Source organism: Phlebotomus argentipes, unplaced genomic scaffold (assembly GCF_947086385.1).
Source record: "Phlebotomus argentipes unplaced genomic scaffold, Phlebotomus argentipes genome assembly scaffold_18, whole genome shotgun sequence".
In the NCBI taxonomy this organism is placed as follows: domain Eukaryota; kingdom Metazoa; phylum Arthropoda; class Insecta; order Diptera; family Psychodidae; genus Phlebotomus; species Phlebotomus argentipes.
Window position 1 is genome coordinate 170,960 of NW_026776177.1, and position 19,158 is coordinate 190,117.

At 37.1% G+C, this 19,158-nt stretch overlaps 1 protein-coding gene across 1 annotated transcript in view; it reads left to right on the forward strand.

Moving 5' to 3' along the window:
- LOC132260659 (uncharacterized) overlaps positions 1-17,465 on the forward strand; it is a 92,548-nt gene extending 75,083 nt beyond the window's left edge. The window contains exon 5 of the mRNA XM_059758933.1: positions 17,355-17,465. Within this exon, the coding sequence (XP_059614916.1) occupies positions 17,355-17,465 (111 nt within the window). The remainder of the gene's footprint in view (positions 1-17,354) is intronic.
- Positions 17,466-19,158: the final 1,693 nt, after the last annotated feature.

Consider the following 19,158-nt stretch of genomic DNA (forward strand, 5'->3'; position numbering starts at 1 on the left):
ATCTTCCCCTTGCAATGTCTAAAACTCTGCATGCGATTTGAAAGATCGTCTTTAATCTGCTGGCGATGCAATTTCAAATATTTCTCATCCTAATCGGATTACAATTATTGAATCTCCGCCGCAGAAGTCGCATCCCGAGACAGTCCAGGGATGGTCGGGATGGTGGAAATGGAAAAGAATGCTAATTTATCTTCGGCAGTGGCAAGTGCGTTGCGAGCGTTCTGCAATCGGAAAAGACTGCTCACCGTGCGCGCTCACTCTTTTCCAATTAATCTTGCAAAGTGGTAATACACCCATGCTGGCGAGGAGGTGCGATAAAGAAGGCAATTTTACGATAGGGACTAGGACTGGCGGAATTTATTATCATTTGGCACGTCCAGAAGCCGTTACTCAGTGGCTCAACCTGACAAAATGATGCGCAAAAGGAGGAAATTAGCGTGCCGCGGCGTGATTTGTACCCGCGATGCTGCGCCGCTCCTCCGATCGCGATATGGCCACTCGACAGCTCAGATGATATGTACGTTATAATTAATTTAACTCTTTAATGTTGTGTCACGTACCACTCACCGTTCGCTGTGGCCATTGTGCCTCCCCGAACGCATGCACTTTCGTATCAATCACCATCTTGAATATTTGCACAGTGACACAGAGATTACATTGAATATTTCTACTTGTTTCTATATTTTGCTACTCTCTTGCCAACCAACTATGGACTTGATTATCTCTCGCATTACAATGTCAACTTTCTTCCAACATTATCGCCTGTTCCTCACAAGGATTAACTATGCATATTTTCTTTGGACGAGGAGAAAAACACATTTTGACTTGGCGCTGTATTTGTGTTGAGAGAAAATTGAGATTTTAATCTGAATATTTGTATTTTCTCCCTTATTTGCTGTACTTCTGCAAAAAGTACAATGTTTACTGAGTGAAAAATGTAGGTGAAGACTAAAATCAGAATTATGCGACGAAAGTGGACTGAAATTTAGATATTTTAGCATAAAATCAAGTCTTTCCAAACCTGAAAAATATGCCGAATTATTTCTCTGGCTTAAATAAATCTCTTTCAGCTAGTTTTTAAATCATTTTAGCATTCTAACAATACTAAAATCAAGAATATTTGCTTTTAAAAACAAGTTTTCTTTCACACTTAAGATTAAATTATATTTCATTAAAATAAAAAGAAGAGTATTTTCTTTTTAATATGTTTTCACTCCAAAATTCACTTGATTTTTTGATGATAATTACTATATTTTAATTTTATTCAGTAAGAAAAAATTTAAATTTTATCAATAAATCGCTTTGCAGTCGAAAAAAGGCTTTATTTTAACTGGAAATTATGTGGAATATGAAGCTGAAATATATTTTTAATTCTAGTTGTAACTAATTTCAAGAAAACCTTACCGAAAAAGGTCTTAATTTTTTGTGAAAACGGTCTCATTTCAAGATCAAATCGAGAACTTAAATTTATGACGATTAAAAATCTTGAAATTATACAAATAAGGACTTTAATTTGAGTGGATTCAGGCTAATTTCACTCTTTTTTTCAATGTATTTTGTGTACATTTCCCAAAGGGACAGAAGAAGCAACAAAAGCATTACCTTCACCTTCATTCGTCCATTAACAGAGGCGTATTCTTTGTGCGTTTCCAATGAAAAGGTCATTAAAACTACAATTTATACTACTGCTCAGGCCACAATTTGTATATAGAACAGCTCGGCTGACGCGATAAACATCTCTTACGCGGAAACCATCCCGAAACCACCAATTCTGGGCTGCAGCGCGAGTGCCCTCTGTGGCTGCGTGTCTCGTAAAGTCAGTTGGTGTCCCCTTCATTCAAAAATGGCTCGCCGTGAATGAAGCAGCGCGCATAATTGCGTGTACCGTATCATCAAGCTCGCGGTCATTCGATAAATTGATGGCACTGGGAAGTGAAGCTAATGGCGGCCAATGAGATGAATTTCTTTCGCCGTGCCTCAGTATTTTCGGATAACCTGGAGAACATGTGAGCGTCTTGTTTTCTCGGTCGTCAGGAAATAATAAATTGACGGTGTTTTTATGCTGCTCAACCGCATTGGCTCGGTTTTTGGCTTTTTTCACGAGAATCGCGCATAAAATGGGCTTGAAAACAATGAACCATAATTTTTATTGGTTCCAAAACTCACGTGCACGACAAGATATGAGGCTTTTTTTTGCCGAATGCTTATGGTGACAACCCGACAACCCTTGGCAGAGAGGATGCGCATTGTGTGTGCTGAGACAAAGGATCCCGAGGGATCGTCGATCAGTCTTCCTGTCCATCGAAAGTGCACACACCCAGATGATATTTTCATTCTTTGTGGTCATATCCGTCATGGTGAGATAAAAAAAGTCTGTCTTTTCTTCTCATTCACTCTCAAATATCGCCCGGAGGGCCTCCAAGAGACTCTCTCGAGCGATTATATTGGCAAAAGATAGTGACGAAAGAAAATGAATAGTTTTTAGATTCATTTCTGACACTTTACACTTTCAAAGGTGACCCCAAAATTTTTTCCTGACATCCTCACATGCCTAAACTCATGATTGAATGCACAAGATATAAATGGGAATCAATAAAATGGAATATCGCGCGCACTTCAACTGTTTTATTGTCTCAAGGCGGATGAATTTTTCATGCAAAAGTGTCAAAAGAGAGATTAAGAGTTTGATTGCAAGAAGCACAGAGAGGAGATTTGCAATGTGCTTAAATGCCGGAATTTCACTGGATTCATAAATAAGGAAGTTATCATGATTATTTACCACTTTATTCACAAAACAAATTCCAAGCGAAATTCTATGAGATCCATTCTGTGATGGCGTTGAAGCACACTTTGAGGTGACACAAGACATATCAAGAGTGCCTTAGAGTGTATAAGATTTGCCTGAGTATTTTCGCGTGAAAGTAAAAGTAATACAACCGAATGTGAGCAATATATTAATTAATGGTCGCATTTTACCTCCGATGCCAAACGTGACACACTTCCCACTTCATGTCCATTGAGAATCCATACGCTGTAATGTGCCTGAAATAACCCCAGTTGCACGCTCATTTACCATTTGGAGTGCAGTGTCTTGAGACAGAAAAAAAAGATAAACACTTCTGCAAACAATATTGATGGAGATGTGGCAGGGAATTTGTACATCGAAATGTGAACAATTTCTTTGGCAAATGAGTTTATCGTGAGGAAACAATTAGACAATTGATAACATTTTATGTTTATACAAATATGCATTTGCAGCCATGCTCGTCCACATTGGAAATTTATTGCAAATTTCCGGGTTTTGCCTCTCTCGCTACAAATGTTTTCCACCGCATCTAAACATCTCTCTCTCTCTCTATGTTATTAATTGTGGCTGTGTCCATCATTAAAACACGTTCTTTACCCTATGAGATGAGTAATTTGCGATACGGGACCTCGATCAAAGCGTGCGCATCTTGCAAAGAAATCAAAAATATTGCACCAATATACACTGTCTCTCGTTGTTCATTTGCCTCGCCGATGCTGTGGCACAGGGTGGCCAATTTGTGCTGCAACATAAAACTAATTTGACCAGAGAATTGCAAGAAGTTCAAATGTGGTGTCAAAAACTCGATTCCTCGATTTATCAATCAATTTGACGATTTTTTTTTCCAATTTTTCATGGTTTTCAGTGTCATAGAAGACAAAAAACACCCGAAAATATTAATTTATTAGCACTAAAAGCTTTTAAACACAAGAATTTTGGATTTCTCTGCACAAAATGTGTCATGAAAAACGCTTAATTTTTTATTGAATACACGATAAGTGCTATTGAAGACCGATCTTCTGCTGCAGAGATTTTGATTCTTGAGCTTCCTGTTAAACCAGGATCAGCCATCAAGTTCTGCAGCAGAGATTTTCATGTCGAAATTTTGTATCATTTGCAACTCTTTGAGGCCATTGATCGTATTTAAAAGAAAGCCAATCTTCTCTAGTTGTTTATTTTAGTGACCCGGATAGGATTTGAGGGACGAATTGTACAAAAATGTTGCAAAGAAATTTGCACTGCAAAGGCAAATTGTTCAAAATATGACAAGAATTGCCGTTGAAAACATAACCTAGAAGTTTCATCGATTCCCATACAAAATCGATTTCTTGCAATCCCCTGAAAATATAAATTAGCTCCGCCCCTTCGTAAGCTCCGCCCTTTGCGTGTGATTCTAGGCGAAAATCCTCTAAATCCCTTTGACATGATTTATGAGAACAATAAATATCCTTCAGCCAAACCAAGTTTTGCAAGCAAAACAAGTGCTAAGGAGGATATTTTTGGCACACTCTGTAGTGCAATGAGGCGATGTTAAGTGAAGTAAAAGACAAGAGGAATCTGCGCAAGAGGCTAATATCCACACTCTCCATCTCTTTTGGTAACTAGAATAATCTCTCTTTCGCTTACCAGGAATTCCAGTCACACTCCAATCGACTCACTCTCGAAGCACTCTTGCATTTGCTTCCTCCCTTCGCCAGGGAGACAGATAAAAGACAATACTGGATCGTGCTTTGAATTTTTATAATGTTATATTTATGCAAATCATAAGAAATAAATGTTTTATTGCATATTCTCGCTAAGCAAGTATATAATTTTCTCTTTTTTCTCCTCATTTTCTTTCCAGGTATGTAACAAAAAAATAAGACTGCGCCACGCTGCCTTTTCTCCCTCAATATCAGACAATTGACATCGCGCACAGGCATTTTCGGTGAGAGAATGAGAAAAACTTTGCCACAGATTACACCGCCTGCTAGAGGAGACATTTTCACGCCTAATTGGCAAGAATTGTCGTGTGTTTTCACATTGGGTGTCAATTTTAGCAAATTTGCATTTAGATCAGCGCCAAGTGATAAGATCCAAATGTGGAAACTTGCTTTAGGGAAGTGTTTGAAAAATTTAAGCTAATTTGCACACTTTGCCATTTTTTTTTTACGTAATGCTCACGCTTCGACGACGAGAAACACTTCAATTTGCAACCTAATGTGTGACCTTTGAGGCTCTGACTGCTGGTTGTTGGGCTAATGTATGAAATTGAAGAGGGAAAACTGCACCTTTTGCGACTTCCTATTAGAAATATCTATATTTGCCGTAATTACAGTGGCGAGATTTTAAATAGCGCTCTCCGAGGCTCACGTGAAGCTAGAGGTCTGAAATTTTCCACCAATCTTCCCTCATTAATGAGTAATTATCATGCCGAGTTTGGTGATATTCGGCCTAATCCTTAATCCCTTTGTGATATCAAAATCGAAGCAAAGCAGAAAAACACCCGAGATTTTAAATAGCGCCATCTCAACAATCTTTGATTATTTGTTCATTACATTTGTTTCGAGTTCTTACAGTGGTTCAAATTAATCCGAGGTGTCTTCAGGATAATTATCCTGTATTATTTTCATTTAATTTCTGGACTTTATACGTGTTTTATAGCAAAATTTTGATTAAGATAGTATTAAATTACGGAGTGTGAAAAATACATGATTCCAGAGGACTTTTCGACTGCGCAAGAAATGACATTTAATCAGGGAGATAACCAGAAGGACCTCATATCCCCGCAAGAGGGTTTTGAGCGCAATTGAATGCGTAAAAAGGGTTAATTTCGAGGAAAAAGTGTCGCGCATTGAACCGCGAATAACTTTTTATACAAATTTTTAACCATTTTTAGGTGAATTCCGTCATGTCTGCTTCTCAGTTCTATTACGAATTGTTTCCTAAGGTCGCTCTAATCCTTTTACTGCCGCGAGGAACAGATTTCATGAGTCTAGGACTAAAAGCAAGAGTGACAAAGAAAAAACCCTTTGATTTCCAATTCGCGTTCTCCAGGAAATACGACTCTCGGGCATCAGAGAAATGGCAAAATGTCCTCTGTTTTGATGATTACCGATTATTGAGAAGTGAAAAGCCGCCGTATAGTGTCCAAAAGAGCTCCACACTCTCCTAAGTGACGCTCATTTGTGGAGTTTGTCATGGAACTCTACTAATGACAACATACTTTGATGCCGTGGCGACGTAAATTGGTGGTTTTTGCAACTTGTCCTGGCGGTTCCTTAGCATTTGGCTGCAGTATTTTCACTGCAGGAACTTGCAGCACTCGAGCAGAATATTGAATCAAATGCCTCTCATGGCAATGAGACTTCGCCAATCGGTTCACTTAATATTCACCTGCCATCGCGGTGTTGAGTGCAAAAGCAAAAGTATTTTCCTTGCTGCATAAAATTGCATTGATTTTTGTTTCAAAGATGGAATTTCTGTGTTTTTCTCACCATATCTTTCACACGTTTAAATTGTATATTTTAATATACGCGAGCAAATAGAGATGCACTGGGAGAGGTACAAATTGGAATAACAACAGCAACAGCAGTGTGTCTAAGAAGCAAATGCGATCACTTGTGCATGATCTTCATTTGATACAGTTGAATGCACTGTGGAGGATTGGAATCTGGTGTGTTTTCTGTATACTTGAGAAACGTAAATATTTTATCCATTTTAATGTCCCATTCAATCAACTTTCTTTCATGTGCGATTGCCATCAGTTTTCAAGTTGGGATTTGTGAAGAGTGCGCGCGCGCGCATGGATAATTATTGGATGCGCGATATTGTTGCATATTGAAGGCCTCATATCGTGTGGCCATTTGCAGCATCCAAATCAAAGGGAGAGTGAGTGCGGAACAGAGTGAAAAATTTCGCGATATATCACACACACACACACACACAATTGTTTCACCCCCCTTGGGAGTGGAAACGAGAAATGTGGCGCAGAAAATCGACACCGAACCCAATGGAATATATTGTAAATTTATGTAAAACGATGCGAATCGGAGAAATTTCTACCTTATTAGAGCTTCAGCCAGTGGAGCCTGAGAGTGTGCATTTTTTGTGCTCTGCTGCACTTTGCAATATTTGGTTTCTTTTATTTCCTCAAAATGCACTTCTCTCTCTCACTCTCTGTCTTTTCACATTTTTGCACCAGCAATCGTGTTGCTACCTTCACTGTGACGATGCCTTTGGGGCTTTGGGTAACGCCAAGGGGGAGATAATATGCCTACATCACTTCATGACACTTCCACAATTTCTCTGCACAATCTTCAACACTTCCAGACACTACTAAACGTATTCCAAGTCAATTTTTACACTTCTTCAACTGTTTAAGTTCTTCAAATGCTTAGATTTTGGATTGTTTAAATTGATTTTAATGTTCTTTGATTCGTTTCTGGCAAATTTGTGTCATGCTTTTCTAGTTTTATGCCATAGAAAATGTACAAACAAATTTTGATCAAATTGTGAGGTTATGAATGCGGCTGAAAAATCTTTCTTCGCTTAATTTGAACCTTTTTACACCAGAAAATTAGTGAATATGACGAAGAACGCAATGTTTCTACAATAAACCGACGTTCAATTTGCCACTTTTGAGCAAAAACCGCGGAAAAGACTAAGCAAAATGACAATTTTCTAGACTGAAATAACATTTTTGAGGTTATGATTGTCTTTTAGGCTTTTTCTCTCCTAATATGAATTTATTTTAAACAGAAAAAGCTCAACTTTGCCAAGAAAAAAGAAAAATTCCCAGATTAAATACAATTTTCATGATTTAGAGGATTTTTCAATCACCCAAATCTGTCTTAAATCAATCACATAACCTAGAAAAAGCAAAAAATAGATTTTTCTCAACAGAATTATGTGGAAAATGTCTCAATTTGTTGAAAAAGAAGGTTTTGCAGTGCAAATATTAGATTATTCTTACCGTTTTCAGTTCCTAAACACTTCAGTGAAGTTGTACACCACTTCTGACCATAATATCTGCCCCTTGGGTAACACGAGACACGGCACAGAGTGTGAAATGGGCATAAAGGAGACAACTTTCAGCAAGTGTTAAGCGTTAAGCCCTCCGAGAGGAAATTCAAGGAGCCAAGAAATTGAGGAATTTCTTTGGATCCAACACAAAAGAGCGCTAAATGCCGCATATGTCACCTTCGGGCATTGTCGCTGAGGCCTTATTATTGGAGTTAACAACGCTTGGCGTATTGATAGTCTGTTGTGTGCGATTTACATCATTTAAATTATTCGAAAGCTCCTCCATAGTCAATCCCACAGTGCGATTTTCTTTTCAGATGGCTCTTTGCGGTGGAAAAAGACTTTGCGGTTTTTGCCATGTGTCGGAAGATAAATTAAATGGCACAAAATAAATTTCATTAATCTATGCACAGATCTCTCTCTCCCTTGTCTAAGAAGCATGACGGCAAATATTGAGAATTTACACACGGATGTTCCGTCATAAACTGCCAAATCTTGAGACAATTATCTCTTATTTTTAATGAGTTCAAGGTGTCAGAATATTCCAGAAATCTTTTACCTATTCTACTTAATGCATTGTTAATCTCATTTAATATTTCACAAGTCGACTTGAGACATGCGAACGCGTATTATGTACATTCCATATCTCCTTCGCGCTATCTCAATCTTAGAGAGACGAAAGTATGCAAAGTGTCGGGCTGTTAATTTTTCTAAGGTATATAGAAAACTTGATAGCGATTTATGTTCACGCCTTAAATACTTTTCCGCCTATAAAATCACACGTTATTCTAAGCCTGTTTTTCAAACTCTTAGTCCAATGAAGTTACTTTGGTATTTATGTCTTCATTGTTTGTCGCCACTGAACTTGCATTGAAGGAGAGCAAATGTCTTGTTTTTTTCCTTTCCCATACTCAATTCACAGACTCTTTAGTGCCACTTTGCAGGCTGACAAGAATATTTTCTTGAGATTTTGTCTCACAGACTTGAGATCGCAGGAAAGTCTTGAGCCATTCTCTGACTAATTGGCTAATTTTCAGTTTAGCAAAATATGAGTGAGAGACGAGAAGCCACGAAATAAGGTTGGGTGGTTTGAAATTAGTGAGTGCGCGGCCTTTTTTTTGGGGTTAATGTTTCCATGACCTTTTTCTATTGTATTCACTTCCGTGGGATAAATCCTAAGAGTACCCGAAAAATCTCATTGGCATTTCGGCGTTGAAAAATATGTGAAAACAGAGAGAAGTAATTGATTTCTTTTTCGCCAAAGACACACCACAAAACACCTTTTGATGGAGTTTTTTTTTTTTTGATCGTGAGAATAATTTGTCATTATTCTTGTGTTTATTGGCATGGCAAATAAATTACATACTTCAATTGATATTCGCGGTCTTTATGTGCGTCGCATTATCATACCGAAGGCGAATATGTTGCGTAAAAATGTTAATCGAATGACATGCAATAACATAAACATTCATAATTTCTTTCGAAAGTCGCTCGAAAATTTGAATTTTGCGGTTTCATGGAGCCTCACACCGCAAAACTCAAGTGTTATCGATTGATGGCAACATATTAATAAGCAGCGGAGATGAGACTACCACCGGCTGGGCTCATATTTTTCAGCGGTAAATTAAAAGATCGCATGATGCGATACAGGGAGGAAATAATAATGAAAATGTCAGAAGGGTAATTTATAAAAATAATGACATTGGTGAAACTATTCTTCCATGGCGTCTCTCTTTTCCTCCTTGATGCTGATCAAACTTGTTAATACTGAGTCAAGGGAATATCGCGAGTAATTTGTACTTTGTCCAATTGGCTGAAGACTTTTTGAATCATTTGACATGGGGTGAAACGAGTGACCCAAATATAGTAAAGTCTCGAGTGTTTCGTTAATATCCAACCTTGTTATTTATGAAAGAATTGAATGTGCGTCTTTGACTTGCATACAAAAATGGTTTTAATCACTTCGTTGCAGCACAGAATGAGAAACCAAGGAGGAGATAATACAGTCAAAACTGATTTTCTCATCCAAGTCCTAATTTTCGTTATATTTTTCTACGTTATGTGACTGATTTGAGACTGAATAACATCTTAAAGTAGTATTTTTACGTAAAATAATGCCTTAAGTGAAAGATAACCTCAATTTTCTTCAAAAATCACTACGATTTTGAGTGAAAAATATAAAAGGAAATCAATTAAAGGATTCTGATCAAGAAGATTACACAAAAGTGTAATTTTAGCGGAAGAAAATTATCAATAATTGTGTGAAAACGTGAGTTTTGAAGATGTAAGTTAGATTTGAGTCAGTTTTTGGTTAGATTTTAGTCATATTTCAGTTTTTCGTTGATTTAAGTCTTGTTACAAACAATCCATGATGTCTGAATTCCTAGGAAGTATTAAGGATTCTTCATACAAATTATGGAAGGGTTTAGAAAGTGGTGTACAGACTTTAGCTACATTATCAAGGGGAAAGTCACTCGCAAGTTGAGACCATTAACTTTGTGATTATTTAATCATCTTTTTGATTATTTCATACAAATTTTGATTATTTTTTTATTAATTTGATTAATATTTGTTTTTTTTTTACAAATCTTGATTATTTTTTTTATTATTTTCTGAATATTTAATCAAAATTTGAATATAATTCAATAATTGTGAATATTCGGAATATTCTGATTCACTGATTGAAAATAATCACTTTTTTGATTATTTTGTTCAGAATTTGATTATTATTTTTTTCAATTTTACTTGAGAAAAAATCTAATTTTTTCATTGTTTTATTCCAAATTTGATTAATTCCTTTTTTTAAATTTTACTTGGAGAAAATAATCATTTATTTTATTATTTAATTCAAAATTTGATTATTTTTTTCAATTTGCTTGAGAAAAAATCCAATTTTTTCATTGTTTTATTCCAAATTTGATTAATTTTTTTTTTAAATTTTACTTGGAGAAAATAATCACTTTTTTGATTATTTTATTCAGAATTTGATTATTTTTTTCAATTTACTTGAGAAAAAATCTAATTTTTTCATTGTTTTATTCAAAATTTGATTAATTTTTTCAATTTTACTTGGAGAAAATAATAATTTATTTTATTATTTAATTCAAAATTTGATTATTTTTCAATTTTACTTGGGAAAATATTAATTTTTTTTTATTATTTTACTGAAATAAAATTGATTATTAGATTAGAGAATATTAAGTTTTCTCAAAAATCACTTTGTGACTTTTCCCCTTGTACATTATCTTCCCCTTTGTCACATGCAATGTAACTTTCATTTACGGTGCTTTGCATTCACAAAAGGGCACCTTTTCGCCCCCCAAAATATCACGATAACCTCACGAGAGACATTCCTTTCCATTTCTTTCCGCGTAGCGTCTCTCTTTGGGTGGTGCATAAATTTGGCGAAAAATCAACACGGCAATCTCGCGGCCGCGCATAATTTCCCCGCTAATCCGTCCGGCAGACGAAACGTCCAGTCTTTGAGATAAAAAGAGCGCATTCAAGGTCAGCATGTCAAGCACACCACACTGTGGATATGGCGAGTGGCTTTGAGGTGAAATTGCAGTCAGTCCACGGGCTACCGTGGAGATCAAAGAGCTCAGCGTGGTAACGAAAGCAAAACCAGGGGCTACTCGCGGGGCGATTACGGTAGTTTGGATGGTAATTTAAGGCCGCACGGAGGGACAAAAAGAGTTAGTTGCGGAAGAAGAAAGTCCCCCGAGAATTGAGACTCCTTTTTTGCCAGCACACACACTCTTCGGCAACTGGGAGAGGTGAGACAACAAAAGAGCGCGCGCGAGATTTCATTCAAGTTCCACTTTTGGGGGTATGTCGAGTGTGCGATTTTTCTGGCGTGATGAGATTGAAATGCGAGTCGTTTTTCTTCCACTTTGCTCCACACAATCGCCAACAACCTTGTCACTTTCTATAGAGGCTGCGGCTCCATTTGGACCCCGGCGCGATCGCCGCAGATCAATGGCAAGTGACAAATTTGCTCTGACACTGCATTTTGCTGGCAATTAAATCGCCATACGCGATGAGACTCCCATATTCTCAGATTCGCGCACTCAATGCGCGAAGAAAGCGGCGATGCTGCGAAGCAAGTGTTCAGAATCAATGATCAATTATCGGAATTAAAGGGGAAGGTGGGCAATTTAAATATTTTCTGACACACACAAAAGTCGCACGGATAAAGTGGGATCGTTTTTCTTTTGAAATCCAATCGCCTTCCGATTGTCTGTGAAAGCTCAGCCAGAATTACACTCTCTGTCGCGCATTTTTTCCCTTTCAAAGTGCGAGAAAAATTCCCCCTTTTGCCATGCCGAGTAATGAATAATTAATAATCAGCTAATATTTACATTCACTTTCGCGATCACATGACAACATGTTTTGTGTGAAGTTACACAATTCTTCTCTAATACAGTTTTGATGATCTCCGGCTCAAGTCACCTTTTCTTGGGCCTCTCTCACACGATCATCTTGCGTTGCATGTCAATTTCTTGGATGGAAAATATTGAGAAATACAAAATGAAAAGGACGACAATCATTTGAATACAATGTGCAACAGCAATAAATTTTGCTTGCAACTTTCGTCACCTTTTCACACGCTTCCCAAAGGGGTTAATCAGTGTCAATGGATTTCTATTTTGTCTCTGCACGTTATTCCAAAATCTGCAGAAGATCAAACACATTTCAGAGTATGGAAAGGAAAAATCAAGAGGATGATAATCACAGAGACTTCCAGAACCTCAAAAGTGCTTAAAACATGCATTTTCCTTATTTTCTTCACCTTTTTCTAAACTATAACCTCAAATTTAGAAGTTTTTACCCCAAAAAATACGTATATTTATTACTTTTTTACCCTGAAAACTTACAGAGAAACAGTATTTCAGAAGTTTTTGAAGTTTTCATCAGTTATTTTGATGTGATTTAATTTAAAATCGCTTTCATGGATGCACTTTAAAACATAACCTAAAAATTACATTCAGATATTTACAAGAATCCTTGAAAGAAAATTATTAAGAATGTTTTAAAGGCAAGAATAATCGACAATGAGCTGAAATGTTTTATTTCAGAGTTCAAAATCAATTAAACAACTCTTAAAATAGACAATTTTGTAACCAAAAACAGTATTTTTGAGGTTATGATCAATCTTTAACATTGAAAGCTTGTAATTCTCATTAGATTTCATTATTTTTCTGCCAGTAAATGCAAATTATACCAATTGAGGCGCAAAAATGAACGATTTTGAATGTTATTTAGTGGAAAAGTTTGTCTTAAATTCACAACATAACCTAAAAATATGCAAAGAACAATTCTTTAATAACAATATCTCTCCCTTGGGAAAAATGTCACATCTTCACTCTTCAGTAAACATCTCAATAAAACAAACTGTACATTAGAAAAAAAGACACTCTCAAGAATTACAATTGTTAATTTCAAAGACTCAAAGATTTGTTCCGACAAATGGCACTTGAAAAGAAAAAAAAAACTACAACAATGTGCAGCAAATCGGCACAGCGATAATGCGGAGCAAAAACTCCCGCCACAATGGCTTAAGATGGGCATGGAAAGAGAAATGTGTAGGTGAAAAATGAAATTTCTCATGTATACGCAAAGTATTCACATTTTTCTGCAATCAATCAAATCCGTTGCGCTAATTTGGATTTACGTTGTTTGACATTAAAAATCACACACGCGATCACCTACTGAGATGAAAACGTGCCAAATGGGCAAGTTCCGGTGAGAAAATGATCAGTTGGCAGATGCTTGGGTTGTCATCTGAGGTGTTCCAGACGACATATCTGTGTTTATGTGTGCAAAATAGACATGTCAAAATAGCCTGCAACTGGTCATTTCCATGTTCACAACCTTGTCTTCTCGTGCTGGGTTGTCTTTTTTCCCATCTCGCGCCGAAGCACCTGCTCGCAAAAATGTCCGCGCGATCTTCAAGCTCTTGTTTGCCTTGCTATTATGAATGACTAAATCGATCATCGCAGCAGTGGCGATTAATGGTCATAATAAAGTAAAGAGACGATGATGATTTGATTCATGGATGCCAAAACAGCGTGAAGCAATTTCACTTTAATATTCAATGTTGTGTATATGAATTTACACTATTAACTGATCGCGATCGCACAGTGTGAAGTCTTTAAAGGAAATTGCCGCCAGTTAAAACGGTGATCAGTGCAGAATAGAGACATTCAGCGCGACACGAATTATATGTATAATCTTCAAACCACGATCACTGCTCATACAGACTTGTATTAATTTTCATACACATCTCTTAAATGTCTCTTAAGTAGATTACTATGTCACCAAACATGCTTCACCATGTCTCCAGTGTCATCCAACCCAGTGATCGATGCTGAGCCATCGCTGTGAAATTGCACGCACACGATGAGAGTCCCAAAACATCGCCACGCGAGATCATATCTTCTGCCCTTTCTTCTCTCGGCAAGAAGAAGAAAAAAAAAGACAGAACCTCCCGACAATGATTTAATTATAAAAGTTCGGAAATATATCCAAGTGGAGAGTGGCTAATGGGATTCCAATTAAGTAATAAAATGGGTACGGATATGCGGGGAAAATTGTCTTGTACATTACAGAGTAACATAACTATAAATTGTATTTCTCTCTGATCATTGATAAATCGATAAGGGGCAACATGGTGTTTTCAATGGTTTTTCGGACCAAGATTTTATTTACAATGTATCACACATGTGGTGAAAAAAAAATGACCAAACCGCCTCATTATAACTTTCACTATGTAAGCCACTTGTAAAGCATATATAGCATTGGCAGAATACATAGAGAGTGACTTGGTAGGAAATTTCATCGAATCATCACAAAATTGCCTCTTGTGTGCGCGTCTGTGGAGAAAAAGTCTCAAATTCCATGATATTGAGTGTCGTTTGGCTTTTCTATATGGTGGATTTTCACACAAAATAGCTACCATCCAGTCAGATTGAGATAAACTTTTACCAACACGGCGTACACCCAGAGAAATCTCCCCCAGAGTCATGAGCCACACTTAAATCAAAATGTGTTATGGCCAGCCGTTAACCGAGTAAGATGGAAAATTGATAAATCGCTGATAATAGCTCAATTTCTTAATGCCAGTGAAAATGAGCATTATAATTTCATTTAGGATGTGCCTGAAATGTTTATTCATTCTATAGTTTGCATGGGAAATTTAGGTTAAGGAGCATCCGGCTCGAAGAACCAGGATTCCAATTTCCTTCTGCACACAATCCAAATCAATAGATATTCTTTGTGCGTAAGCTTAACCATTTGAATTGCAATTTTTTAAAAGAGTTTATTGAAAATCTTTGCATTAATGTCGATGCGAATTTTGCCAAATTTACCTCAAAACACATTCAAATCGTTAATTAGTGTGCTAAAATTGCTGTGTAATAATTATATTTTGAATGTTCGAGATGATTTTATTGGTATTTCTTGAAATTCTTGATTAAAATATGGAAAAATTAAAACGAAAGTGAAAATATTATTTCCCAAAGTCAATCATTTATACAAAAAAAATTCTAAAATGATTAATTCTTCATACTTTACATGTAATTTTTTTCAAAGTTTTTAAATAAATATTTAAAAGATTTGTCAAATATTGTTCTTATTCAAAGTCTATGAAAATTTTAGCGTTTTCTATGCGCTTTTACTATACAGTTTCGAACAATTACGAATTATTTCACGAAATGAAGAGGATAATTTTTGTCTGGGTGTAAGTTACAAGATCTCCTAGGCGAACGACAAAAGGTGTAGAAGTGGAACCTTGTCATCTGTGACCCATTGTTTCTCCATTACTACATTGTAGCTAAAGCGACTGACCCGCGGAATGCACTTGCAGTATGAAAATTAATAATTTATCCGGAAGAGAGTCAGTGGGCAATTTTCACATTAGAGATAAATTCTCACCCGAGAGGCAATAAAATATCCGCGTACTCCTTGTGAGCCCAATTTTAGCACACCACAGAGAGAGAGAGAGAGAGAGAGAGAGAGGGCAGATATGAGGAAATAAGAAGATGAAAAGCCCATCGACAACTTCCTCAATCACACTCAATTGGGGTGGAATGAACTGTGAAAATTAATTTGTGTGCGCATTTATATTGCACAGGCCATAGAATGGAATCGTGTCAGACAATGGTGCCGCGAGCATCGCTAAACAATCAAGTCGTAAATATTTAAATGATTAGGTGCATTTGCGATATTGTTGATTCGAACTCTTCCACTTGATCACTTGATCAAGACTTGCGCGCGCGCGGGGCAAAAAGGCTCTCCGTGGATGATTATTGTCTTTTCATTCGACCCATTAAATTATACCCACTATCGGCGAAGGCAAATCGATCGAATGGCGATTAGTCGGCAATGATCAGTTGAATTTATTGACATGAAGAGAGAGAAGATCGCGCTCGATCTCCTTCCCTTTCATGGCCTAAGATCACAACATCGTAGAATCACACACTGTGGAGCAAATTGATGCCAAATTAAACTATCATTATCAACACTCTCAAGTGATTTCATTAATTTTTCTCTCTCCCCACACACAAATGAACACCTTCACTTTCCGCCACGCTCAATTCCCCGACTCTGCGCGGACGTCTCGAGACAGAGCGCAGTTCCTTCGCGATTCTCCAATTACCGCGTCTACCTCGGCAGTTTGCAATGTCAATATCACGTAAAGTTCAGGCAATTGAACTCTTCTATCTCACCAGACGTATCTGTAATTTTTTTTCTTCTTTTTCAATACACTTTTATTATGCAATTGCGCTTATTTGCTGTGGGAGCAGAGCAGAAAAAAGGCCACTTTCACTTCCGTTTGACACTAAAATAATCAATATTTGATGGAAAATCTGCCATTCGCATTTCTGCGTTGCGCTTATCTGGGAATGTTACCGCTTGATCTTGAATGAAAAATATCAATAATTCATTCCAGGCCTTATTTGTTCACTTTGGGAATTTACTTTCCAATTAAAATGTTGCAAATACAAGACTGCGTTTGTCATGTCGAAATGCACAATCCGTGATGACATCCTTTTAGCACAAATTGTCCCACAAAAGATCAACTCCATGCTCAGCACGTGAAAGATTGTGTGCGAAAAGGTTGGTGAAAAAAGTGAGTGAAAGGATATTATGATAGATATTTGATGATGCAGATATTGAGCATGGCTCGGCGAAGCACTTCTCAAGTGATTTATTTCCACATCAAATGCCACTGGATAGGAAGTTGAGAGATGAAAAACATCTTACATTGTCCATCCCCCTCGCCAACATCCATCATTTTCACAGGAAAGTGTGTGTGTGTGTAGATATCTAAACCCCATTTCACTGGCGATGAGGAGATTTCAGCCTTTGCGCCGGTAATAAATGGTTAATTAAACGAATAATTCCATCCAGTATTATTTATATGCAGGAGAAAAAAGCATCGCCGGGCAACATAATTTATACGCAAAACACATCTACACCACGGTCAGCGTAACGCCAGTACATGAAGTGGTATTTTAATTATAAACTTTAATAATTACAGTTGAATTTAGCGAATGGGAAAAGTGCTCATTTTTGCCCTCACCATAATTATCATATGATGACGCCTGGGACGCTTCGACAGCCCACAACTCTTGCCATGCAAAACGCATGAAATCCCGTCAATGGAGTCACATTTGCGTACATTGTCCGTCAATACTGGAGGAAAATTTTCCGAAAGTTCGCAATTACATGAAAGCTGACGAGTGAAGGAGTCTAATATTGTGCCAGTTTTTCGAGTCTCAGACAGTTCAGACGTTCGCCCAGCAGCTATCATTTACTTAGATAGATAAATTACAATTAATTGCTCTGTATGATTCTTGTGAAGTCATATATATATTCAATTATTATTATTATTAAATTACCATTTCCTCGATTGGTGGAATTTCAGCCTCAGCAAATCAACCCCGACAACAGCGCACGTTCCCACAGTCTTGTTAAATTACCTGCATTTCTTTCTGTATACACAAATCAAGGGGTTAAATATGTGGCGCAATTACAGTTCACTGAGATCGCAATCTTCGCAGTCGCAAGCGATAACCATAATCCCTGGAGTAAAAACACTATCTTTTGGGCGCAATCTGAAATCTTTTGGGTGCAAACTGTAATTTTTGGGCGCTGAATGTAATTTTTGAACAAAATTTTGTCTTTTTTGAGTGAAAAATGTAATTTTTGAGCGCAATCTGCGTTTTTTGGGCGCAATTCTAAACCTTTTGGGCTGAATCGTCAATCTTTTGGGCGCAAAATGTGATTTTTGGACGCAATTTGTATTCTTTGGGCGCAAAATGTGATTATTGGGCGCAATCTGCGTTTTTTGGGCGCAATCTGGAATCTATGGGCGCAAAAGGTGATTTTTGGTCGCAATTAGTATTCTTTGGGCGCAAAATGTGATTATTGGGCGCAATCTGCGTTTTTTGGGCACAATCTGGGATCTTTGGGCACAATCGTCAATCTTTTGCGCGCAAAATGTGATTTTTGGACGCAATTTAAATTCTTTGGGCGCAATTTGTATTCTTTGGGCGCAAATTGCATTCTTTGGGCGCAATACGAAATATTTTGACGCAATCTAAGAACACAGACATTTATCAATAAAAAAAATCTAATCTTTGAGCGCAATCTTCAATCTTTAGGCGCAATCTCTGGGCGCAATTTTTGAGCGTAATCCGCAATCTTCGCAACCCGATTTCACTCAGAATGGTACATGTTTACCCCTTGATTTCAATTCTTGTTCGTCATATTTATTTAATTACATTACGTGACTTCATAAAGTTTATGAAGATTTGGGTTTTTCTCAATTTTTCCCAACATAAAGTCTGATTTTAATCACTTTGAGCTTCTTATGCAGTAATCTCAATCAGTAACGAAAAGAAAAGTTTCTAGAATCTTCTCTCTTTATAAGATCTAAACACATTGGCGTGTGTGTCAACAGTGTGTAATGTATTTTAACAACACTGATCATCGCATAAAGCTGATATCTCTCCGCTCTCGTCGCACTTGCAAGAATTCATTGTCAATGTTGGTCTCTATATCCATAATTGGCTCTCTGGAAATCAGCAGAGAGAGAGAAAATCATTGGATATTACATGTTGGCTGGGTGATCGTTAGTGATCCTCACTGGCGGAGTGCACTATCGACCAGCGATCGTGTGTATTTTCGCTGATTTTCCTTTTCAATTCGATCACGTATAGTGTTTAATAGTTACACAGCAAATGTTACGCAACACTTCATGCTGTCCAAAATGTCATACAACATGTACTCTTGGCAATTATTTTATCGCCAGAGAGAGAGAGAGAGAGGGAAGAGGCATA